The sequence below is a fragment of the Rhinolophus ferrumequinum genome, chromosome 11 (genome assembly GCF_004115265.2).
Source record: "Rhinolophus ferrumequinum isolate MPI-CBG mRhiFer1 chromosome 11, mRhiFer1_v1.p, whole genome shotgun sequence".
In the NCBI taxonomy this organism is placed as follows: Eukaryota; Metazoa; Chordata; class Mammalia; order Chiroptera; family Rhinolophidae; genus Rhinolophus; species Rhinolophus ferrumequinum.
The window spans coordinates 46,799,019-46,822,168 of record NC_046294.1 but is presented as its reverse complement, the minus strand read 5'-3'; the positions used below and the strand labels follow the sequence as shown (position 1 = coordinate 46,822,168).

Genomic DNA, 23,150 nt, shown 5'->3' with positions numbered 1-23,150 from the left:
ATACAGTATTTGATACAAAATCAGTGGTCAATAGTGTTTATCAAATTAATTTACCCCTCACTCTTAAAGATCTATTTTATAGTCTAGAAAAGAGAATCATATAAACAAGAAAAATAGAACTCATTTTATTCAACTCTGTTTGGTTAATGGTTAAGCTAATTAATTAATAAAGTTGGTTACATATAGGAGAAATCATAAAAATAATTTTAATTTACACTGAATACTTTCTTTCAACATAAAACTTGTATGTGTTATTTATTTATCATTGTTTGATGTAGAATTAGGGACTTCTCATGTAGTTTTGCAAATTAGAATTCCGTATTATACTCCTTTTGTAAACCATATCTTTAATATACTATATACAATTTCCATTACAATAATTGTGATGCTTGAGAAAAAACAAGTAGCCTACAGGTTCATTTATTTGGGGCATTGAGGACTTAATCATTGGCGAATAAGCTATGAGTGTTCAACTAGCTGCTAGCATCAGTCATTATGTTTGACAGAGGGAATAAAATTGCTGGTTCATTTAACAAGTTTATTCAGTAGAACTTGCATAGAAATCTTTTTTAAAAACTACTCTGTTGAGGTATGATTGACATTTTAAAAACTGTATATTTAGTGTATACAATTTGATGAATTTGGGGATAAGTCTACAACCATGAAACCATCATCACCTTCAAGGCCATAAACATACTCAACACCTGCCAAAGTTTCCTCCCACCTCTTTTGTTATTATCATTTTTTGTGGTTAAAAACACAGCATAATATCTACTCTCTTAGTAAATTTAAGTATATACTACAGCTTTGTTAACTATAGGCCAACCATTGCATGAAAAGGTGCTCAATATCAGGTAAATGGAAATTAATTCCAGAATGAGATATCACCTCATACTTGTTAAGATACCTATTATTATTATTTTTTTAAATAAATGTTGGTGAGCATGTGGAGGATAGGGAACCATGGTACATTGATGGTGGGAATGTAAATTGGTACAGCCACTATAAAAAACGGTATAAAGTTTCCCCAAACATTAAAAACAGAATTACCATATGATTCAGTAATTTCACCTCTCGGTTTTTACCCAAAGCTATTGAATTCAGGATCTCAAAGAGATATATGCACTTCCAAATTCATTGCATAGAAATCTTTATACTTAAAATTTTGTTACACATTTTTTGGAAAATGAAAAAAATGGAAAAACAGGGAAAAAGAGACTCAACAATAATAGCAGCAAATAGTTTAAGCACTTTCATAGTTGAGAGAAGCAGCACAATAGAGTCCAAGGATCCTGCATTATGCAACCAGGAAAAACAGAAAACATTGCTCTGCTAATAACTGGGTGGTTCAAAGGAAAGACTCCATAGCTGAAGGCATCAGTTTCTTCATCTGCGCAATAGAATGATGAGCTAGATAATCTGAAAATTTCAAGGAAAAGGTCATAGGATCAGAATTTAGAGTTCTCTTGGCTGATGGAATTTGTTTACAATTTGGATAGGAAGACGAGTTCTTGAAGATTATTTTTAGCTATGTTGTGATTTCATTGTAAGATTAACCTGACATTTGTATGGAGGACAAATTGCAATGAAGAGAGATTGGATATAGGGCAACCTGGCAGAATGTGCCTATAGTAAAGAGAAATTCTGAAGACACAGAATTGTGGAGTTGGAAAGGAGAAAGTTTATTAAGTGCAATATCAAGTTATATATATTTTTTGATATAGTAACAGATTCGATGTTGAAGATACAAAGGCCAAAGGTGATGTCAATAAATCAGGTTTGGTTGGCTGAAAGAAGGGTCCCTTGCATCACAAAGGGAGATAAAAATTTTTTAAATTTTGATCACATAGATGTTTAAACAGAAAGACATGTTGCAAGTGGTCAGAGGAACACTTAGTCAAGTTTTTTTTCAAAAAAGGAAATCCTTTAATCACCTTACATCCTTCATTATCAGAAATAATTTCATCCATCAACAGAAACATCAGATTGCTTGTAAAAGAATCAAAATAAATTTGGTTTTGGACTTGCGGACTTTGAGGCACTGATGGGACATGTGTATTATTTTGGTAGGAACAACGTTTAGAAATACTTCATGAGAGTACATGTCCTTCGAGAGCATGTTTAATTTTATACATAGTAGGTATTGATAAATATTCATTGAATGAATAAATAATGAATAAATAAATGTATAATTCTGTAAAATTAGTTTTGAATAATGGATTTCTTTTCAATCTGATACAACGTAGGGCAATGAACACAGAAAAATAGATTTAAATTATTATAGACATTTTGTAATTGATTTTACATATTTTGTTTAATTCTCATAAATTTTCTCAGACTAAGAATTATTAGTTTTATTAAAGTTTAATGATGCATAGCACTATTTGTTATTAGTAGCAAAGTATTACTATTAAATTTTATAAAACAGTAATAGTCAGAAAAAGTAATTGCTTAATATAATAAACACAAAAATTTTATGAAGAACCTAAATTATGCATGAAGGACATTTTATTGTTTCTATGCCTAACAGAATAAGTTTTTGATCTTGATTACTTTTTAATCTTTGCTTCAACATATCTGAATCTGTTTTGCAGGCCCGTGGGAAAGATATAATCTGTTAGTATATGTGTTTACCCTATGTTGTTTCATATAACTGTTCTGTTATTCATCTAATCAGTAATGTAATCTTTGGTACTTTTGTCTTGAGCAGTTTTGCTGAAAGGGAAACTTCAAAGTTGAAAATATTCTTGTGCTTAGTCAATCATTTAATCCCCAGGATCATGACCATAGCCTTAAAGACATTTGTCAGTAATCAAATGTTCTTAATACACTTTGTTGGAAAAAGAGTGAATATTAAGAGTGATGTTGGCTAGTTCTGTGGCAAAAAAATATTTCCCCTTTCTGATAATTGCCTCAAGCATTGAGGTGGGCCCAGTACACCTGGCCTGTACACATCAACCTGATTATCAACAATAGAGCCTTAGATACCTGACCCAAGCAGGGTCCATCAGACACTCTCGAGAATTTTTCACAATGTGTTTCAAAATAATTTGAGTTATAAAAAAGCTGCAAAAAGAATGATAAAATTGTCATATCTCTTTCACCCTGATACTTTATTTGCTGAGTATTTGAAACCTCAAGAGGGGCACATAAAGACTGGGAAATGGGAAACTGTTAAATTCTTGAGCAGCCTAGCTGTTCTGGCTTTTCTGTCTCAAGGGTTGGTTGTTTGCCTCCTGCTTGTATTGTCCTACATATTTTCCTGTTAATTTGAGATGTGCTGGTTTTTAAAATGTGTCCTTCACATCTTAGTTCACAGAGAACCATAGTCATAGCTGCTGAGCTCTTCAATCCATCCTCATATTCCACAGAGCCCACATGTCCCACGAGCTGCTCCAGACAGTGGCTGAGTGTGGCAGGAAAACTAAGGCAGGCATAATTCCTGGTGGACACAGGACTCCTCTGACAGGTGACCTTGGTTTGAGGATACCCAGTGGCCTTCTAACCTGTTTAGAACTGTACTACAGACTAAGATGATACTTTCTACCAAAACTCTTCATTTCCTTTCCTTAACTCAAAGTGAAGCTTACATCAAAGTATAACAGTTCTTCCAGCTTCCTTTTGGGACATTCTTGTCTTCTTTTTGTAACAAATGTTACCTAGCCCCTTGTTGTCTACTTGTCTATTTTTCCCTAGGGAAAAATAGCTGTTTGGAAGAATAAATAGAATATATCTCAAAAACATTTAGTAGACACCTAATATAAAATAATCAGTGTTAATTGCTATGAATATTATTTTTATTATTTCATTATTAATATTTTCCTGTTTCCATTATCGGACGGCAAAATTATTGAGGTATATCCTATGTATATTTTATGACTGAAAACACAAAAATGCTTACTAAATATTGGTTGAAAAAATGAACAAAATAAGAAAAAAATATCTCACAGGTAGTCACCTACCAGGGTTGTTCTTCTACAGTGAAAATCACTTTTGTCAGGTTTTTCTCAAAATTAATCATCTCTGTTTATTTTGTAAGGAGAAGCCTGAGTATAGCCCTGCGGATCTGTTTTGTTTTTACACTGTAGATGATGGGGTTGAGCACAGGAGGCAAAAGCAGGTATATATTGGCCATCATCGAATGGACCACTTTGGGGGCTGATAGACCATATCGATGCACCAAGGACAAGCTCATCATGGGGATGTAGAAAATAGTGACGGCTCCAATGTGGGAGACACAGGTGCTAAAGGTCTTGTGTCTTTCTTCAGGGGAGGCAATGCTGAGCACAGAGCGAATGATCAAGATATAAGACAGGACAATGCATGGTGTATCCACCCCCGTGGTCAGGCTGAGATCAATTAACCCACAGATGCTGTTGGCCCGAGTATCTGAACATGCTAATTTAATCACATCTGGATGGTAACAGTAGGAATGGGAAAGGACGTTCGTTTTACAGAAATAGAGGGGTTTAAGGAGCAAGAGTAGTGGTACTACTAACACTACAGTGCGTGTAATCATTAAGAGGCCAATCTGAATGATTCTAGAATTAGTGAGAATGGTAGTGTACCTCAGAGGGTAACAGATTGCCACGTAGCGGTCAAAGGCCATAGCCACCAGCACCCCAGATTCCATGAAGGTAAATCCATGAAGAAAAAACATCTGAATAATGCAGGTATCTAGACTGATTTCTCTTGCATTAAACCAGAGGGTAGCTAATGTTGTCAACATGGTAGAAACAGTCAAGCCCAAGTCAGTGGCTGACAGCATGGAGAGGAAATAGTACATGGGCTCATGGAGACTCTGCTGGGTAATGACGACAAAGAGGATCATGCTGTTCCCAGACAGGGCGATGGCATAGAGACAGCAGAAGGGAATGGAGATCCAGGTATGGACAGTCTCTAGGCCAGGAATACCGGTCAACAAGAAAGTTGGAAATGTAGATGTCAAGTTCCTTAAGATCTCCATGTTGTCCAGAATTTGTAGCATTTGTCCTTACAATACCCACATCCTATAGAAGTAATAAATTACATGGTTACACAAAAATATCTGGCTAAGTTTTCTTTTGGTTCAGAGAGTTATCTAAAGACATAGATAAATTCTCTATCATTGAGGAAACTTTAAATCAAAGTTATTATATATATGTATGTAAACATATATAGTATCTTGTATGTGTATATATATACATATGTATACATACATTAATGTATACATACATGTATATGTAATATATACATGTATATTCTTAAATTCAAGGTAAATCTGCCCATACAACTTTATACATATCGAAGGATAATTGTTTCTACTTTCTATATTGACAGAATTCAAAGCTCCATTAAATCCAAGATTAAATGATTAGAGTTAGTTAAAAAACAAATGCATTCATTTTGAGTATGTTGTGTATGAAATGACAAATAGAGATCCTGTTAAAGATATCTATGCACAGGTGGATGTGAATCTCCAGGCAAAATCTCCAGACTTGCTGATAATATACCTTTGGAAGTAATCATTGTATAATGCCATTTTAATACAACAGTGTAGTTGAACAACCTGACAGATTAGATTTATAAGAGAAAACCCATGAAGATGGAACTCTATAGAAGTTATCGGAAAGCTCTATGCACACTAAAGCAAGATGAGATGAGGCAGCTCTACAGGAACCATTAAAACCAAGAGAGCATGGTGTCATCGTTGGGTATTACATGAACAACTGTGTTGAATTTCTTGACCGGTCAAGTCTCCTAAAGATTAACAACTTCAGATGCTGCTGAGAATACATTAGTCACCCTAAAAATAATAGTTCAAGTCCAGCCCTGAAAGCTGAGAAATAGCTACAGTGGCTTGAGGAATGAATGGAAAAATAAGTAGTGGAGGTTTAGTTTTGAAGGCAAGGAGAAAAGTAAGTCATGACTCACGAAGACTATAACGTAGATGTAAGATTTTTGTAAGATTGGAAAGAACTAGAAAATGTACATATTTACAAACTGAGGTTTAAGATACAATACACAGTGAAATACTGAAAATATAGAATGATAGGAATTAATTCATGTATAAAATTCCGTAAAAAAGCAGTGAGTGATTGAATATAGAACATGATAATTAACCTTCCAAAAGATGAAGAGCATCATTTCCACTGACACTAGTAACTAAGTGGCAAATGGGTAGGTTGGTGGAGGGTTATACGAGAGAAATATCATCAGATGCTACTTTTTTTTTTTTTTTACAAATTTTCTTATTGTGGTCAAAAATGTCAAAAATAAAACTTACCATCAACCATTTTTAGGTGTGCAATTCAGTGTTTTAAATACATTTGTAATGTTGTGGAACATACAAACATCGCCATCATTCTTCTCAATAAATCTTTTCATCTTGTAAAATTGTAACTGTACCCATTACACAATAACATCTAATTCTCCCCCTTTCCAATCCCTTGGCAATCACCTTTCTACTTTCTCTCTGAGTTTTGACTGCCCTAAGTACCTCATATAAGTGAGATCATACAGTATTTGTCCTTATGTGATGGCTTATTTCACTTAGCATCATGTCTTCAAGAGTCATCCATGTCACATCTTATGTTAGAATTTCCTTCCTTTTTAACTCATTCCTGTTTTTTTTCCTGTAAATTATTAGGGAGAAAATTACTGCTGTTCAAGGAGTATGCAGTGATGGATGCTGGTGTGAAGATAAGGTCAAGTTTTCAGTAGACATTGCAGGGAATAGGAGAGTCAGTTGGATCAATACACACAGAAATGTTATAAAGTCTTATTCAATTAAATTTTTAAAAATAATATTTAAAATACATTTACACTGTTAAAATCAATTCTAGGAAGACAAAATCAAATAATAGCAATATAAGTTATTATAATATTAGTATTTTTCTATCAAGCTATTTAAAATACTAGGTAAGTTGACTTCCTGAGAGTAAATGTAATACCCTGTAATAAGTGTACATGTTAGCATTCCATTTATGCTAGTTTTCTATAGTTCCTTTTAAAACTCCTCTTCCCAGGGTTTTATTTCAATCTGAGAAAAAGCATTACAACATTCAACTATAAACTAACAGAAGTCAGATATCTGTGTGTTATCAGCATCCCTGAGGAGAGAGTGGACCTTAATGTTATATGACTTTTCTGTAATCCCCTATGAATATTTGTGAATAGATAACAAAGTACAACTTCACCACAATGAGCACCTTTCTCTACTTTCTTACCAACTTTATGTGGAAAGAAGAGCTTCCATTTACTTCTTCACCAGCAGAGATACAACAAGTTACAGTTCTGGAATCATGGGCTTTACAATAAAGTGCGAATGAGCTGTGGGGCCATTGGTAAAATATAAATCTCCTTGGTACCATAGAGAGAGAAAAACTGAAAGCCTTCTCTCCCTATCTATAAATATAAGGTATTGCGTATAATTACAGAAGGGTTTTAGCTACTAACTCAAGCGACAAGTGGTCCACAGGGACCTTAAATGAAAAGCAGAGAAACCAAATCATCCACACAAGTAGATGTTTAGACACTGCTCTGTCACTGGGGATTACAGAGGTGAATGCTATTATCTCTGAATTATCAGTATGCTGGGAAGATAAGAAAGCCAACCAATGTTCACTGACATAGCTATGGTGACAATGAAGAGAGAAGAAAATATGCACCCCAGTCTGCAAGTCTCTGTTCTTTCACTACTCCATTGACCCATAGAGAGGATGATACATCCACTCCCAAATCCATGTTTGTCTAGCCATTCACTAGCTTTTCCCCAAGAAATGGGCGACCTCTTGATACATTAATTGGGCCCCATTTTACTGTTGGCTGAGTTCACTGTGGGTGAATGATGAGTTCTCATGTGCATGTGTTCTTGCTCTTGTACTTGTTGTTTTCCTGTGGTAATACGCTTGAGGGCATAGACTGTAGAGAATTTTGCCATCCTTGTCAATGTGGGCAGCAACATAATGTATTCACATTACTTTATAGGCCTAGCAATTTTAGACTCATAGGAAAGGAGAAGACCCACACCCAAACATTATGTTTCTCCTTTAAAGAGAAGCCTTACATTGGCAGAGAGAAACTTGTGTTTGCCTAAATATGAATAAACCAGTAATGTGTTCCTCATTTAGCTATTTTTCTTTAATTTACTTTTGGCTATTTTTCCTATGCTTCCTTGTTTGAGAACTCTTAATGGCACCAAGTGTGAGGGCTTCAATTCAAGCACCATACTGTACTTGGAACCCCTATCAAGTGTCTGGACTGATACTTCAACAACAAAAATGAACTATGAGCAACTCATTGTGTGCAATGTTATTTGTCAGTGTGAAAGAATGGAAAGTGTCACCACCATTGGGTTCAGAGAGCTTATAATCTAATATGGTTTCCACTGAAATCCTTCTGTGGTGGACAGATTATAAAATGATAAAATAGTCCCTGATTATTTATGTCTCCTTGAACCCTTCTGTAATCCTTTGTTCTTGAGTGTGGGTAGGACCTGTGATTTGCTTTTAACCAAAAGAATGGGGCAAAGGTGCAGGATATCACTTTTGCGCTTATGTTATATAAGATCTGGCTTATGCAGCTGCTGGCTTATACAACCGGGCTGTGATGAAGCAACACCATGTGTTTTTGCATCCTATCATGTCTACCAAATCCCCATCTGCTTTTGGTGAGAAGAGGAAGACAATTACTTGTGAGATGAAACTCAAGATAACTGCCCAGAATGAAGGTGACAAACGATAAATACATAAATGACATGAGATATTCAACACTTTATTATAAAATAAGCTTTGTATTTGATGATTTTGGAGAACTGTAGGCTAATGTAAGTGTTCTGAGAATGTTTAAGGTAGACTAGGCTAAGCTATGATGTATTAAATGCATTTTTGCCTGACAATGGTTTCAACTTACAATGGATTTATGGGCATAACCCTGTTGTAATTTGAGAAGCATTTGTATTTTAAATATAAAAACAGATGCATGTAGACTATTAGAAATAAGGACCCTATTATTTTATTTCAAATAAAAAATGCTCATTTGTCTAGATTTTATAATAATTGCATTAATAGTGGCAACATAGAATATTTTTATTATAATGCAGTCATTATCAATCCTGAATACACATTAATATAAAATGGGAAGCTTTTAAAAATATACTGTACTCACCCTAGACCAAATGAATTATCTTTGGACTATTGGACTTGAGTCCCATTTGATTTCGATGTGAAATGAAGATTGAGAATTACTCTTAAAATGTAAGAGTACTGTACAAGGGCGGAATTCTAGGGACTCACATAAGTTTTCCAATAGCTACTTGTAAATCTTGGAAAATTTAATTAACCTCTCTGGATCTCAGTTTCCTCAGACATGAAATGATAGTAGGGAAAAGTTGCATTTCCTGAGCACCTATGAGCATAATTATCTCATTGGTTCCCCATAGTTATGAAATTTAATTTTCTCTTTGATTTCCATAGTTATCTGCAAGTAAACGATAATGTCTTCACTTCATATGTCAAGAAATTATAATCAGAAAAGCTAAAGAGTCTGTCAAATTTTATAAAGATAGTGAGTATTAGAGGTAAAATTGAAACACAGATTTGTCTAAAGATCCTACAATTTTTGCCCAGATAGAAAAGTTTTATGGCTAAGTCATTTCTGATGGCTTATTAACATAACTTGTCCTTAAATATTTTAAGTAAACCTTTTATTGATGTATAACATACATTACAGTGCACAACTCAAAATTGTACAGCTTGGATTTTCACATTTGAACACACTGATGTAACAACTACCCAGATAAAATTATTAGTACCCAGAAGCCACCTTTTGCAATCTTTCAGTTGTTCTTCCTCTTTCTGGGAAGAGAGGAGAAAGACAGACCCAGGTCAGAGATGGCCAGCCTGGAGAGGAAATGGTACATGTGCTCCTGAAGGGAAGGCTCTGTTCTGATGACAAATAAGATGGTACAGTTGCCCAGGGTGGCCAGGAGATACATGAGGCAGATAGGAATGGAGATCTCAAACATACACGTGCTCAAGCCCTGGGATCCCAATCAACAGGAATGTGGAGATGTCAACTTCTGAGGTATTGAGAGGAAACATCATACACATTCAGGAAAAGTTGTTTTCCATAAAAATAATCAATTTGTATACTGATAATATCTATACTAACCTAGCATATGTAGCTCTATTCTGGATGCAAGGACTTTTAAATAGTTAAAAATGAGCTATTATCTTCTTCTAGAGATACCTCTTTTAAGACCTCATGGTCTTTACAGAGGTAATCAAGTTCAAATGAGGTCATTAGGGTGAGCCCTAATCCAAATGACTGGTATTTTTTAAAAAAGGGGAAAATTCTTGTCTTTTTAAATTAATGCAACAAAGAGCTGTTTCTTTGAAAAGATTAATAAAATTGACAAATCACTGACAAGACTAAGGGAAAAAAAGGCACAAATAAACAAAATCAGAAATGAAAGAAAAGTTATGATGGGTACCACAGACATAGAAAGGATCACACACAAATACTATGAAGGACTATATGCCACGAAATTCAATAACCTAGAAGAAATGGACAAGTTCTTAGAAATATATAACCTTCCCAGACTGAATCACAAAGAATTGGAAAATGTAAATAGACACTTTTCCCCTGAAGACAAACAAATGGCCAACAGATATATGAAAAGATGCCCAACTTCACTAGCTATTAGAGAAATGAAATGCAAATCAAAACCACAATGAGATACCACCTGCTAGAATGCCTATTATCAACAAACAAGTAACAAGCGGAGAAGTTATGCTTCACAAAGTACAAAACCCAATATATAGGGTAACAAATCACATATAAAGTTACCAAGATTATTAGGTTTACATTAATCTGTTAATGATGGATTTTGATCATCATATTCACAAAGGTTGTGATATATGTTAAAATATCAATATAAAAATCAGGGATACAACAGTTTTTATTAGGGAGTCCAGGTTTACAGAAAATATTCAAAGGTTTACTGTTTTGGAGATGAGGCTGTGCTTGGCATAGAGTAGGAGTTTAATAAACATTTGCTGAAGCAAATAACAAATAAATGCCATTATTCACTGGCAGTGGATGGACTTAAATGACTAGTTAACCATATCTTAAAATACTCTGACAGAGCCCACACAGAACTCCCTCTCTTTCAATGCTTCTATAGGTCTCTGCTGGGAATCTCTTATTTATGGATGGTGTGTGGTTCAGGGCTCACCTCATGAAAATTTATCATATAAGACAGGAGTTAGAAAACTATAGCCTGCAGACCAAATCCAGGTTTCAGCATGTTTTTGTAAACTAACTTTTATTAGAATATACCCACATCCACCCATTTATATATTGATTGTGGCTGCTTTCATGCTACATTGGCTAAGGTGAGTAGTTGTAACAGAGACTGTATGGCCCACAAAGCCTAAAATATTTATGATCTGACCTTTTACAGAAAAAAAAAAAAAGTAAACTTTGCTGCCCCTTAATCTAGGAGGAGCCATACACTACAGATAACAGATTTAATTAGAGGTGCACAGTTGGTCAGTCAGTTACTTCCCAGCCCAATTCCTCATGGTAACTGTCCCAGAGTCAAAGCTAACTCAGCATCACTACAAACATTGCTATGGGCCTTTAAACCAGTGTTTTCCAACTGGTTTTCTACCCTGAGAAGGTGCCCAAATGACTTAAACAGAAGGATGAAAAGGACTTAGGGCAACAGTTAAACAAATCAGTTGTTAGTTCTAAAGAATAAAATGGTAAAAATTACTATTGTATTATTTGTCAAGATAGTTTGCCCTTAGCAAATGCTACTTTCAAGAAAAATACTGATTTTTATTTTTTTTAATTACACGTATAAGTTTAAGGCAACCCACATATATATGGGCAGATAATTTTTGACAAAGGAGCCAAAAACATATGATGGAGAAAAGAACGCCTCTTCAATAAGTGGTGCTGGGAAAATTGTGCAGCCTCATCTCCAAAACAGTAAACCTTTGAATATTTTCTGTAAACCTGGACTCCCTAATAAAAACTGTTGTATCCCTGATTTTTATATTGATATTTTAACATATATCACAACCTTTGTGAATATGATGATCAAAATCCATCATTAAGAGATTAATGTAAGCCTAATAACCTTGGTAACTTTATGTGTGATTTGTTACCCTATCTATATGTTGGGTTTTGTATTTTGTGAAGCATAACTTCTAAAATTTGACTCCTTTGCACTCTTTGCAAATAAATCTTTGCTTCTATTTTTAAATGCTTTTTTCTCCAATCTTCATATGACATTTTATATATCAGGGGATGATGAGGCTGACCTTATAATTTTGCATTTATCTCAGGTTTCAAATAATTTTTCTTCCTCTGTTTCTTTTAACTCTATACATGAAGCACTTAATACAATGAAAGTATTAACAGAAGAAAGTGTTAGGTCCCTCCTCCTCCTCCTTCTTTTTTCTAGACAAACTTTTCTCCCCAAATAGATGTGACATCTAGGAATAGGACCTGAGTTTCTTCATCTCTTAACTCTTCCACAGTCCCAGATGCAATGGTGGCTCCAGACAGACATGACGCCAGGCTCTAATGGAAGTTACTTGTTAGGCCAACCACACTACTTTTCAAGTTTAGCTGGGCATGGCTTGCTGAAAGGAGTGTATAGTAGAAAGTTTAGTCTTTTCCTGATTGACCCTTTTAAAGGTCCTTCATCATTTGTGTCTTTCAAAAATAGCAGGATGCAGAGAGCTGTTGAATTACATCCCCCCAAAATTCATGTGTCGAAGTTCTATACCCTAGTATCTCAGAAAGTGACCTTATTTGAAAATCAAGTCATTAAGATATAACTTGTTAAGCTGAAGTCATAATGGAGTAGGGTGGGTGTTCTTATTCAAAGGGGAAATTTGGACACAGGGACATGTACACAGGGAAAATACCATGTGGACAGGAAGGCAGAGCTCAAGATGATATGGGTACAGGCCAAAGTTTCCAGCAAACCACCAGAAGCTAGGAGAGAGGCCTAGAACAGTTTCTCTTTCATAGACAACAGAAGGAACTAATGCTTCTGATACTTTAGTCTCAAAATTCTAAGATCCAGAACTACAGCATGTCAAAAGAATTCAAAAAGAGTCTGGAGGCTTTGGCTAGAAATAGAGGATAAAGAGTTATTCAAGGGTCTTGGAGTTTACAAATTAGAAACACAGCTAGGCAGAAACCCAGTACAGTTTCAAAGAAAAAAAAAGTTAAGAGTTCTCATAATAGAAAGTGCAGTCTTGAAAATAATCAATCCTACATTCTTAGCCCTCGAATTGGTCCAGGATGGTTATCAGTCAGATGTCAGGTGGTCTGGATAATGGATGTCAGGTGGTCCAGAAAATGGGTGCTAAGGGGTCTGGTCATGTTCTATGGTCTGGATAATGGGTGTCAGGTGGATGTATATGTGAGTCCTTCGGGGAGTTATCAGAGGGTCATCTAGAGGTCCAGATTTAAATCCATGCATTGACACAGGACTGGAAAGTTCAAAAAGTTTAAGTTCTGAGGCTAGTTAGAACAAGAATGGAGTCTTTCCTCATGCCTCAAACTTTATAAAGTTAATCATTTTAGCAGTTTGGTTAAAATGATTCCATTTTGTATATTCCCTATCTTTACTCTTTTCAGACACGTTTCTATTGTTTAAGCTAGTCATCTTGTGGTACTTTTTTTTTTTATAGCAGCCCTCATTTTACAGGTAGAGAAACTAGGCATAGCGAGGTTAAGATTTTACAGTATAGATATACAGCCCTAGAATTTTATACCTAGTCTTATTCATTATGTTAAACTAAACCTTAAAATGTTCAGAAAAAATTTTAAAGCCTAACAATTCTATATATAGCCGATATACTGATATAGTGTAAGAGCAAATGAGTATCTTTCTTTTAGATGGGAACACAGAAAATTTATCATTTTCTGCTTCCATTTTTTTATGACTAAAACTGGAGTATGTTCTTCAGCAAAATGAAACAGATATCCAATAAAGTTCAACTATTGCTAACCAAGTAGTCAAGTAGTAGTGGAAACTACTCAGGGGTGCCATGTAACATAATCTCAGGAAAGCAGCAATTCAATATGCCTTAAAAATGCAGAAAGCATTAAAGCCCTGCACAAAAGTGGTGTCAGAGGAGAAGTGGTGTCAGAAATTCAGAACTGAGGCCCCATCCCAGATCTAATGAATCGGAATTTTCATTTTAATAAGCTCTCGAGGATGTTTTATATGGTTGTTAAATATTGCAAGGTTTTAATAACCATATGAGTAATTAGCAGTGAGACTTAGGGGGATGATGAAGAAAGCCTGTCTTTATCCTGCTAGCAGGCAAAAGGGAAGATAATTTGAATTCCAGAGAAAACAGAAAGTTGTGTCAGAAAACCATGATCCAATGTAAATTAAACAGAAATTTGACATAATTGAATCAGCGTGCAAGGAAAGCATCAATTTTATTTTGATGAATGGATGCCCCCTCTAATAGTGATATGTGTTTAGTGACATAGGATAACATATCATTCCTTTTTTAGTCACACCATGTATTATAGATTCTGTGTTGAATAATGTTTGTTTAATCTCATTTCAGTAAAAAATTATTTGCTTTAAAGTTCAAACAACTAAAATACAAATACACAACATTTGATCATAGCTCCAAGGCTGTATGTTAATTTATATATCCTATCCAGGGAAATATTATGCTGTAGGTGACGAAAATTGGGAATCAAGAAAGAAGAGAAGGAGGGATGTGTAACGGCATTTTTTGCCTGCACGCTACATAGCAGTAAATAAAATATAAAGTTAATGGAGATAAAAATGAATGTTTATATTTATTCTATTACACAAATAATAAAATACTTAAAAGGGAGATGATTTAGTCTGGTGTGGTGAATCTCCTGGGAAATTCTAGTTCTCAAACCTAGGATCATGTTATTCATCGCATTATATTATCTCCAATCCTCAAGGGTCTCTTGGCAGCAGGGCTGGGCTAATGCTGGGCTCCTTATAGACCAGATCCAAGAGCCACCCACATACATACTTGGCTGGGCAGTGAGTGGAAAGGGCAGCTCTCCCTCTGTCTGGAGCCAGGTATGATGCTAGGGCCAGAAATAGCAGACCAGGAAGAGGGACTGTTGAGAGCGAACTTGGAGTACAAGGATAGAGTAGGGGGAGCAATGGGGGATGGGGAGGCAGGCACTTATAGGCAAAAGACCGCAAATTAGATGTAGAAGAGTGGAGATATTGGGAAGAGTGCTTCAGAGGGACAGACTCAAGCTAAAGGTTGTGGGAATTGAGTGAGAGATTAACAAGAAGTTTGCAAACAAATATTACCAGGAGAAAACGTCAGTCAGTTAAACCAAGCAAGTAGAGTGAATTGTGATTCTGTGTGGTCCAAATTTGACATTTATTATATATTTTATTGTTGTTTTACTCAGCTTTTAAATTTGGCTGATTTCTGTATCCCTATTTGCTAGAAAATAGCTTTTGGAGTTCTTTCACTTGGCATCAGCTCCATCTTTTTGCAGGATCCTTGTAGTCTGAACTTTCTAATAGCTATCTTCATAGACATGATTTATATTTAGAAAGAAGGACTTCAAATACCTTTTGTCATTTGACCATCACAGAAACCACTAGAAATAGTCAGACCAGAGATGTTTTTAAAGTCCAGGATTCACAAATGAGGGATCTTAGATGGGAATGAGTTTCCAAGTTCCTACCCCTTGTCTGTGTAAGAGCAAGGATTTCTACCTTCATGTAGATTATTCTACTGGACAGAATAACATATCCCGAAGTCCACCACTTCCTTCTAGACCAAATTCTCTAGATATAGAGATCTATTCAGTGCTATTGTTTCCTGTTCCCAACTCCCTCACCATCTATCAAACCACAGACTCTCACCAAACCAAAACAGACACAATCTAATTTAAAGTAAATGTGGCAGCATTCTTTGGTCTTGTCCTTCTAATATATGTATGGCACGCTCTACTTCTTATTTTTTTTACATATATCTTTTGCAGTCAGTAAACATTTAAGTTTGATGTGGTGTTCTGTATCAGTATTTTACTTACTGGCTTTAATTTCATCTTAGTTAAGAAGGCATTCCCTAAAAGAGTCCTAAGTGCTTTTTCTCTAATACTAATATTATTATAGGGGATTTGTTTTGCCTTGAAATTCTTAATCCAAATGCAGGGATGTGGAAAATATTTTTATGTTTTTATAAATTTGTAGCCAATTGATCAAACATCATTTATTACATTTAAGTTCTTTTTTCTAGTGATATAAGATGTCATTGTCATTATATTCTTTATCTATCTATATATCTATATCTATATATCTATGTCTATATCTATATATATATAATATATATACAAGAACACTGCTCTTTTCTGGGGATATGTTTTTTAAACCTTTGACTGTTACATTTTGTTAATTATACTAAATTTTTACATATCAAAGGACGTCACCTCTGTCATTTTCAATATTATACTGAATATATTTGCACATTTATAGAAACTGATATATTTTAGAATCCATTTGTCACTATTCATTAACAATTCTATGTATTGTTGATCAATAATGCTTTGAATTTATGAGAATGTTAATGGGTGAATTTACGTCTTTTCACTATTGAGTATTCCTATTGTCAGGAAAGGAATAAAGGACTTTCTTTATGTTTGACAGTAAATTTTTACAGTCCTCTCCTGTCCCCACCAAACACAAGCTTTTGTTATACTGATGCATTTTGTAGTTTTGTGGCTACTGTAAATAAATCCTTAGTTTTATGAAGTTTCCTCAGTAATTAATTTTTACGAACAAGAATAGCTATTAATTGAGATACTGATCTTCTACCTGGTCACTTTGGTAGACTTTATTTTAAGAGTTTGCAGTTCATTCTTTTGGATTTTTCAGGTAAAAAAATCAATTAAAACCTAAATAAAGACTTGTTTTTTCCTTTCAAAGGTAACACTATCTCCTTTTATTTATTTTTCTTTTTTCATTTACTAAGACTGTTCCATAAAATGTTGAATAATATTGCAATAGTAGGTATCCATATTTTATCATTGCTTTTTAATAAAAATGCTTTTAATTGGTCACCAGTAAATATGTTTGCTCCAAATTTCTGGAAGCTATCTTTCATATGGGAACTTATTTAAAATATTAAGAATTTGATTCTGAATTGCCATTGAATTTTCTGATTTTTTTTCTTCTCATGAGAAATCATATCTTCCCTCCTTTAATCTATTAGCATAGTCACACCATTGATAGATTTCTTAAGCTGAATATTTTTTTCATTCATAAGACAAAGTCTACTGTGTCGAAGTGCAATGTTCTTTAAGAGCACAGTTGCATCTGACTTGCTAAAACATCGTTTATAATGTTTGCACGTGTCATCCTAAATAATTAGATGAATAACTTTTCATCTTTTTATTCGCTCTAGAATAGGATTTCTCAACCTCAGCTCAATTGACATTTGGGGCTGGATACTTCTTTGTTGCCTTATGCATTGTAGGATGTAAGCATCCCTGGCATCCAACCGCTAGATGACAGTGGCACCTCCTCCCCAGTTGTGACAACCAAAACTCTCCAGGCATTGCCCTTGGGGGTGGGGGACAAAATTCCCTATTTTATGCTCTACTAGAATTTGTAAAATATAGAAATTCTCTACTTTTTAAAAAAAATTAAAGTTTGGTTGTCAGTAGAGTTTTATCTGGCATTGCCGTTTTTTTATGGCTGAATTTGATTTCTTGGGCTAGTTCGGTGATTGATGTTTTTCTATAAAATTATTCATTTTATATCTGTTGCTAAATATAGTGTTATGCATCTATTCCATTATATTTAAAGTTTTATTTCTATATCTATTTCATTTTTTTTTAATTTCTCATGCAGTTAATTGTGCCTTTTCTAAAGTTTTCTTGACCACTCTTGAAAGAAGTGCACATATTTTCTTTTGAAATAATCAACTTTGGTTTTATTGTTAACTCATTCATTTGTGCTTTTTTTATTTTTGTTAATTGCTTCTTTTGACACTTATTTAAATATTTTCCCAGCATCTTACATTGAAAATATAAAAATATAATATTTTATATCCTTGTTTTCTAATAAAAGTATATTCTTCAGACTACACATTGCACTTTAATGTCTTACCCCACAGGTTCTGATATGTGGTTTTCTCATTTTTATTCAGTTTAAAGGATTGTTTTTCTCATTTATATTTTTCTGTCATAGAGAAGATGTTTAATAGATGGACGTTGTTTTTGCTTTGGAGCTCTTGTTATTTTTACATTTATAATAAATTATTATTATTTGTAGGTTAATTTAATAGTCAAGGTTATACAGTATGAAGATCTGAAAGAGATTATTTAATGTTTAAATAAAGAAGAGATAGAAGAAGAAAGACAGAGATTAGAGATTCAATAGAAAACATTTGGTAATTAATTGGGAATGATGAGCATTAGAAAGAAAAAGCATACAGGATAACTCCCAGAACACTGATTTAGATAATTGGCTAATTTGTGTGGAAATTGTAAGTTTTAGATAGAATATATAGGAGAGAAAACAATTATAGGGGAAAATGATCCATTTGGTTTTGAACACATTGAATTTGATTTATCTATGAGAAATCCATGTGACAATGTTCAGAAGGCAGATCTATTTTCAGGAACCTGGAAACCAGAGAAGGCTTTCAGGTATTTATTTGAATTTTGTCTTTAAATAGGTGAAAAATGAAACTGTGAAAATGGGTGATATAATTATTTAAATGTCTTGAGAATGGGCAAAGGACAGATCTTTGAAGATTTCCATATTTAAAGTTCTTGGGGTAAAAGGAAGAGAAAGAAACTAATAAATGGGAGGGGGAAACAATAGAGACTGGTGCCATACAATACACGGGGAGAGACAATTTTCAGAAAGAAGTTTCATCAGCGTAGTTAATCTAAGCGTTGGATAAATGAATCACTAAAATGAGTCAACCAAATCCAGCAGTTCTATTTTGATGTTGTTTTCATGTAGGTGGATGTGACTTTGCCAGCTGCTTCCCTGGGCCCTTTGTATACAGAAACTATCAATGAGATTCATTTTCCAAAAAGCCTAAAGTGCTTCATGTTTGCACAATTCCTATGGAATTAACGTAGGAACTTTAGAACTCTACTCCAAAGATGCCACATTGACCATAATGTGTCTCTGAAAGCACACATCTGGAAAAGGTTTGTCAGGGACATTTGTCAGACTGGTGTAGAGATTCCTCCAATGCATTCGTCAGCCTTATTGAGTGAACGTATTGAGGTCATACATGAAGATTCCAACTCCTGCTCTTCTACTGCCTAACTGCATAATTTAGGGCAAATTACTTAATCACTTTAAACATCAATTTCCGGTTTGTATATTAGGGATAACAATTTTTGTACTTCACTTGACAGTTACGATTATTGGATAAGATGATGGATATGAAAATGATTGCATCTGGCACATGGTATTTGTCCAAGAAAAGCTGGTTATTAAAGTTCTTTGTGTTTCAGCAGTAGCCTGTGCTATTATTTATCAAAATGTAGTGCTTACTGCACTGTATTAAAATAATTGCAAGGTTTGCCTTTCTCCCTCCTTTCAATTTCTTCTCCCCCTCAGTTTCTCTCTCCCTTCCTTCCTTTCTCCTTTCCTTCTTCCCTCTCCGATCTCTCTCAATTTTTCTTTTTTTCTCTTTTTTCTTTCTCTTTCTTCTTTCTCTTTCTTTCCTCCATCTTTGTTATATAAGTGGTTTCTCTCAACAACTAGGCAGTGCTTTATAACGATAACCTTAGGGGATTATTTAATTGTTGAGTCATAATTTCCTGACATGAAAAAAGCATGTACTACTACCTACCTCCTAGAGATGATATATGGATAAAATTATACAATGACTATAAATAACAATAGTGCAGGGAACTCTCAAATATGGGAGTTATACTTACTTTTCTTAGGATGGTTCTTTGGACCAGCCTGTTATCATATATATATATATATATATATATATAAACATGTGTGTCTTGGGCATATCTTTGGCATTCTTCTAGACATATCCCAGGAAAACCTAATAATATCCACATTTCAAATGAGACTTGATTTTTTGGTACTTTTTTCCAGGATCAATAATTTATTTTAAAAAAATACTGAATGCTAGATTTCTCATCATGTTGTTTAGGTATTCTACTGGGAACTTTCATTGACAAGGATGATTTAATTGTAATGTTTATTGCCACCAAAGAGAATTACAGACTTAAGAAACTTGATGTGGAATAATTCCGGGAACCCTCTCTTCTCAACAAATGAGAAGTACTGAGAGGTGAGGAGAGAAGACTGTAGTTCTAGAAAATTCAGAAAATACTAAAGCTCTTGGAGAAATAGCAATAGTAATTCAGTGAATCTCAGAGTGCCAGAAAGATGTTCTAAGTGATAAGCTTTATATATTCATTATGTGTCATATTCAATTATTCAAATATTCTTGTTGTCTCAGTCCCTCATTATGTTGGAGCTCAATAATACCAATGATCAGCCTCTGACATTTCTCCTGACGGGTATCCCAGGCCTGGCAGCAGCCCAGGTGTGGATCTCCATTCCTATTTGTCTCCTGTACGTCACTGCCCTGTCTGGGAACAGCATGATCCTGTTTATGGTCATTCATGAGCAGAGCCTCCATGAGACCATGTATTATTTCCTTTCTATGCTGTCAGCCACAGACCTGAGCTTATCCCTGTGCACACTTGCCACTACTCTTGGTGTGTTCTGGTTTGAAGCCCGAAAGATCAACTTAAATGCTTGTATTACGCAGATGTTCTTTCTCCATGCATTTACTTTCATGGAGTCTGGGGTTCTGCTGGCCATGGCCTTTGATCGTTTTGTGGCCATCTGTGACCCACTGAGATACACCACAATCCTCACCAATGCCAGGATTGCCCAGATTGGGGTGAGCATATTGATAAGGAATGTTGCTGTCATGCTGCCGGTTGTGCTGTTTGTCAAGAGGCTGTCCTTCTGCAATTCTATGGTCCTTTCACATTCTTACTGCTACCATGTTGATCTCATTCAACTCTCATGCACAGACAACAGAATCAACAGCATCCTTGGTCTGTTTGCACTCTTCTCCACAACAGGATTTGACTGTCCTTGCATCTTGCTCTCCTATGTTCTGATCATCCAATCTGTCCTCAACATTGCTTCCTCAGAGGGACGGCAGAAAGCCTTCAATACTTGCATATCGCACATCAGTGCTGTTGCCATCTTCTACATCCCTCTCATCAGCTTGTCTCTTGTCCATCGCTATGGACATTCAGCACCTCCATTTGTCCACACCATCATGGCCAATGTCTTCCTGCTCATCCCTCCTGTGCTCAACCCTATCATCTACAGTGTGAAGACGAAGCAGATTCGAAAGGTTATTGTCAAGATCTTAATTCAGAAGCAGCTCCAAATCTAATCATTAGTTATCTCAGTAGAGATAAAGCCATTTATGAATGAGTGCTTTGATAGTATGGGGTGATTGTCCCCAGAGTGCCTCGATATGCCTCCAACAGTTGAAACTATGCAACTTGTCGGTTATATGATATTTGCTTAGTTAATTTCTTTCTCAGTAAGTTCATATTAATATCACATCAATTACGATTTTTTAAAGACAAAGTGAGATAATGTATGTAAACAACTACTGATATTTGCAAGCAGTATGAGACCCCAATAAATTATTCATACTCTACAAACAATTCTAAAAGTCCAGATTTAATGTAGGAAATTTATTAAAAAGCCAGTTGTGCTTTTCTGAATAATATACAAAAAGCACTTCAATTAATTGGATATTTTTCTTAAAACTCTCGATTCTCTGCATGCTTCAAAGATAGCCATCCCATCTTAGAGTGAATCCGAAAATACACATCAGTGTAATGCAACACTGGATCTTATGTAGTGGAGTTATTTTGCCCTTTATCATGTGTAGGGGCATATTTAATGTAAATACAAAATGCCATATCAAGTTCTCAGAATCAGTTACTTCTACTGTTAGCTGAACATTAAAAATTAAGATAAACTTTGTGCAGAATTCCATTGATCATTTTACCTCAATAATCTTATACTTTAAGCAAAACAGAGCATGATGGTATGTTTGGTTGCCCATTATCAGTGAGAGATTATATCTTACATCATTGTTTTTTAAGAAAGTGAAAAGTCAAAGTTAATAGTTTATAGGTCTCTTTTCTTCAATGTTCTGCCTGACCTAATTTATTGACTGCAGCCATCACCTCCAGCACATCCCATCTTGTCTTAATGTGAAGAAAGAGTAACAAGTGTTGACTCACCAACATTGACTCATTTATTTGTTCTTATTTTGTTTCCGGCCTAAGATATTTTGCTAGATTTTATTTTGTATTCTCTACCTGAAAACCATATTCTCTCCTACAACATGCCGCCAGAATTATATCTTTTATTTATTTCCAATCTTTAAAGTTTAGGGATGAATACAAATTGATATTCTCTTCTGAACTTGAGGGTTCAAGATACCAAGAATGCTTGTGACCCTGGGCTTTACTTTCTGCTCTGTGAGATGAATTGCCTTCAGTGACCAATAAATGTGAAGCGCCAACTGCATATAGAAAAATGAAGAAATGAGAAGTCAATGATACATTTGAGAACTTGTGACCTATCTAAATCCACTCACATTAAAAATAAAATTAGACTTTGTGATGACCAAACAGAACACATCTGCTGGCAGAACTCCATATAAAGTCTGTGATAGCCTTAGGTAGTGTCTACTATGGCATATTTTTGGAGCCACAGCTGGATACAGGTTGCCTTACTAATGTCTGAGATTGGCTCTCCCCAAAGCTTGCACCTGATGTGGGAGTAGGATCACAAGCATTAAAGCTATGACTGAATGAGAGCCTGCTTTCTGCATTTCCTTAGGAGAGCCCTTACTGACAGACAGTGATGAAGCAAGTGGGGTCACTGTTCCCAGGGGACTAGGTGTCTGTTAATTCTCAGGAGGATGTGCCTGTGCTAGAGAAAAGTATGAGAGTATAAATGAACATATGGATTTCCAACAGAGTGCTGGATCAGAGAAGCTGCAGAATCTGAATTATCTGAAACTTTTCTACCCTTGTTCTGAGATAAGAAAACCAGGAGCCTGGTA

At 35.0% G+C, this 23,150-nt stretch overlaps 2 protein-coding genes across 2 annotated transcripts; one reads left to right on the top strand and one right to left on the bottom strand.

The window, feature by feature from the left end:
- Positions 1-4,027: 4,027 nt before the first annotated feature.
- Positions 4,028-4,987, bottom strand: LOC117030835 (olfactory receptor 51F1-like). The gene has a single exon (XM_033121074.1). The coding sequence runs from the start codon at positions 4,985-4,987 to the stop codon at positions 4,028-4,030; it is 960 nt and encodes a 319-aa protein (XP_032976965.1).
- A 15,514-nt stretch (positions 4,988-20,501) lies between these two features.
- Positions 20,502-21,452, top strand: LOC117030875 (olfactory receptor 51F2). Its single transcript, XM_033121121.1, has one exon. The coding sequence runs from the start codon at positions 20,502-20,504 to the stop codon at positions 21,450-21,452; it is 951 nt and encodes a 316-aa protein (XP_032977012.1).
- The last annotated feature ends 1,698 nt before the right edge of the window (positions 21,453-23,150 follow it).

Coding starts and splice junctions, on each gene's coding strand:
- LOC117030875 (XM_033121121.1), top strand. CDS start 20,502: ATGTTGGAGCTCAATAATACCAATGATCAGCCTCTGACATTTCTCCTG.
- LOC117030835 (XM_033121074.1), bottom strand. CDS start 4,987: ATGCTACAAATTCTGGACAACATGGAGATCTTAAGGAACTTGACATCT.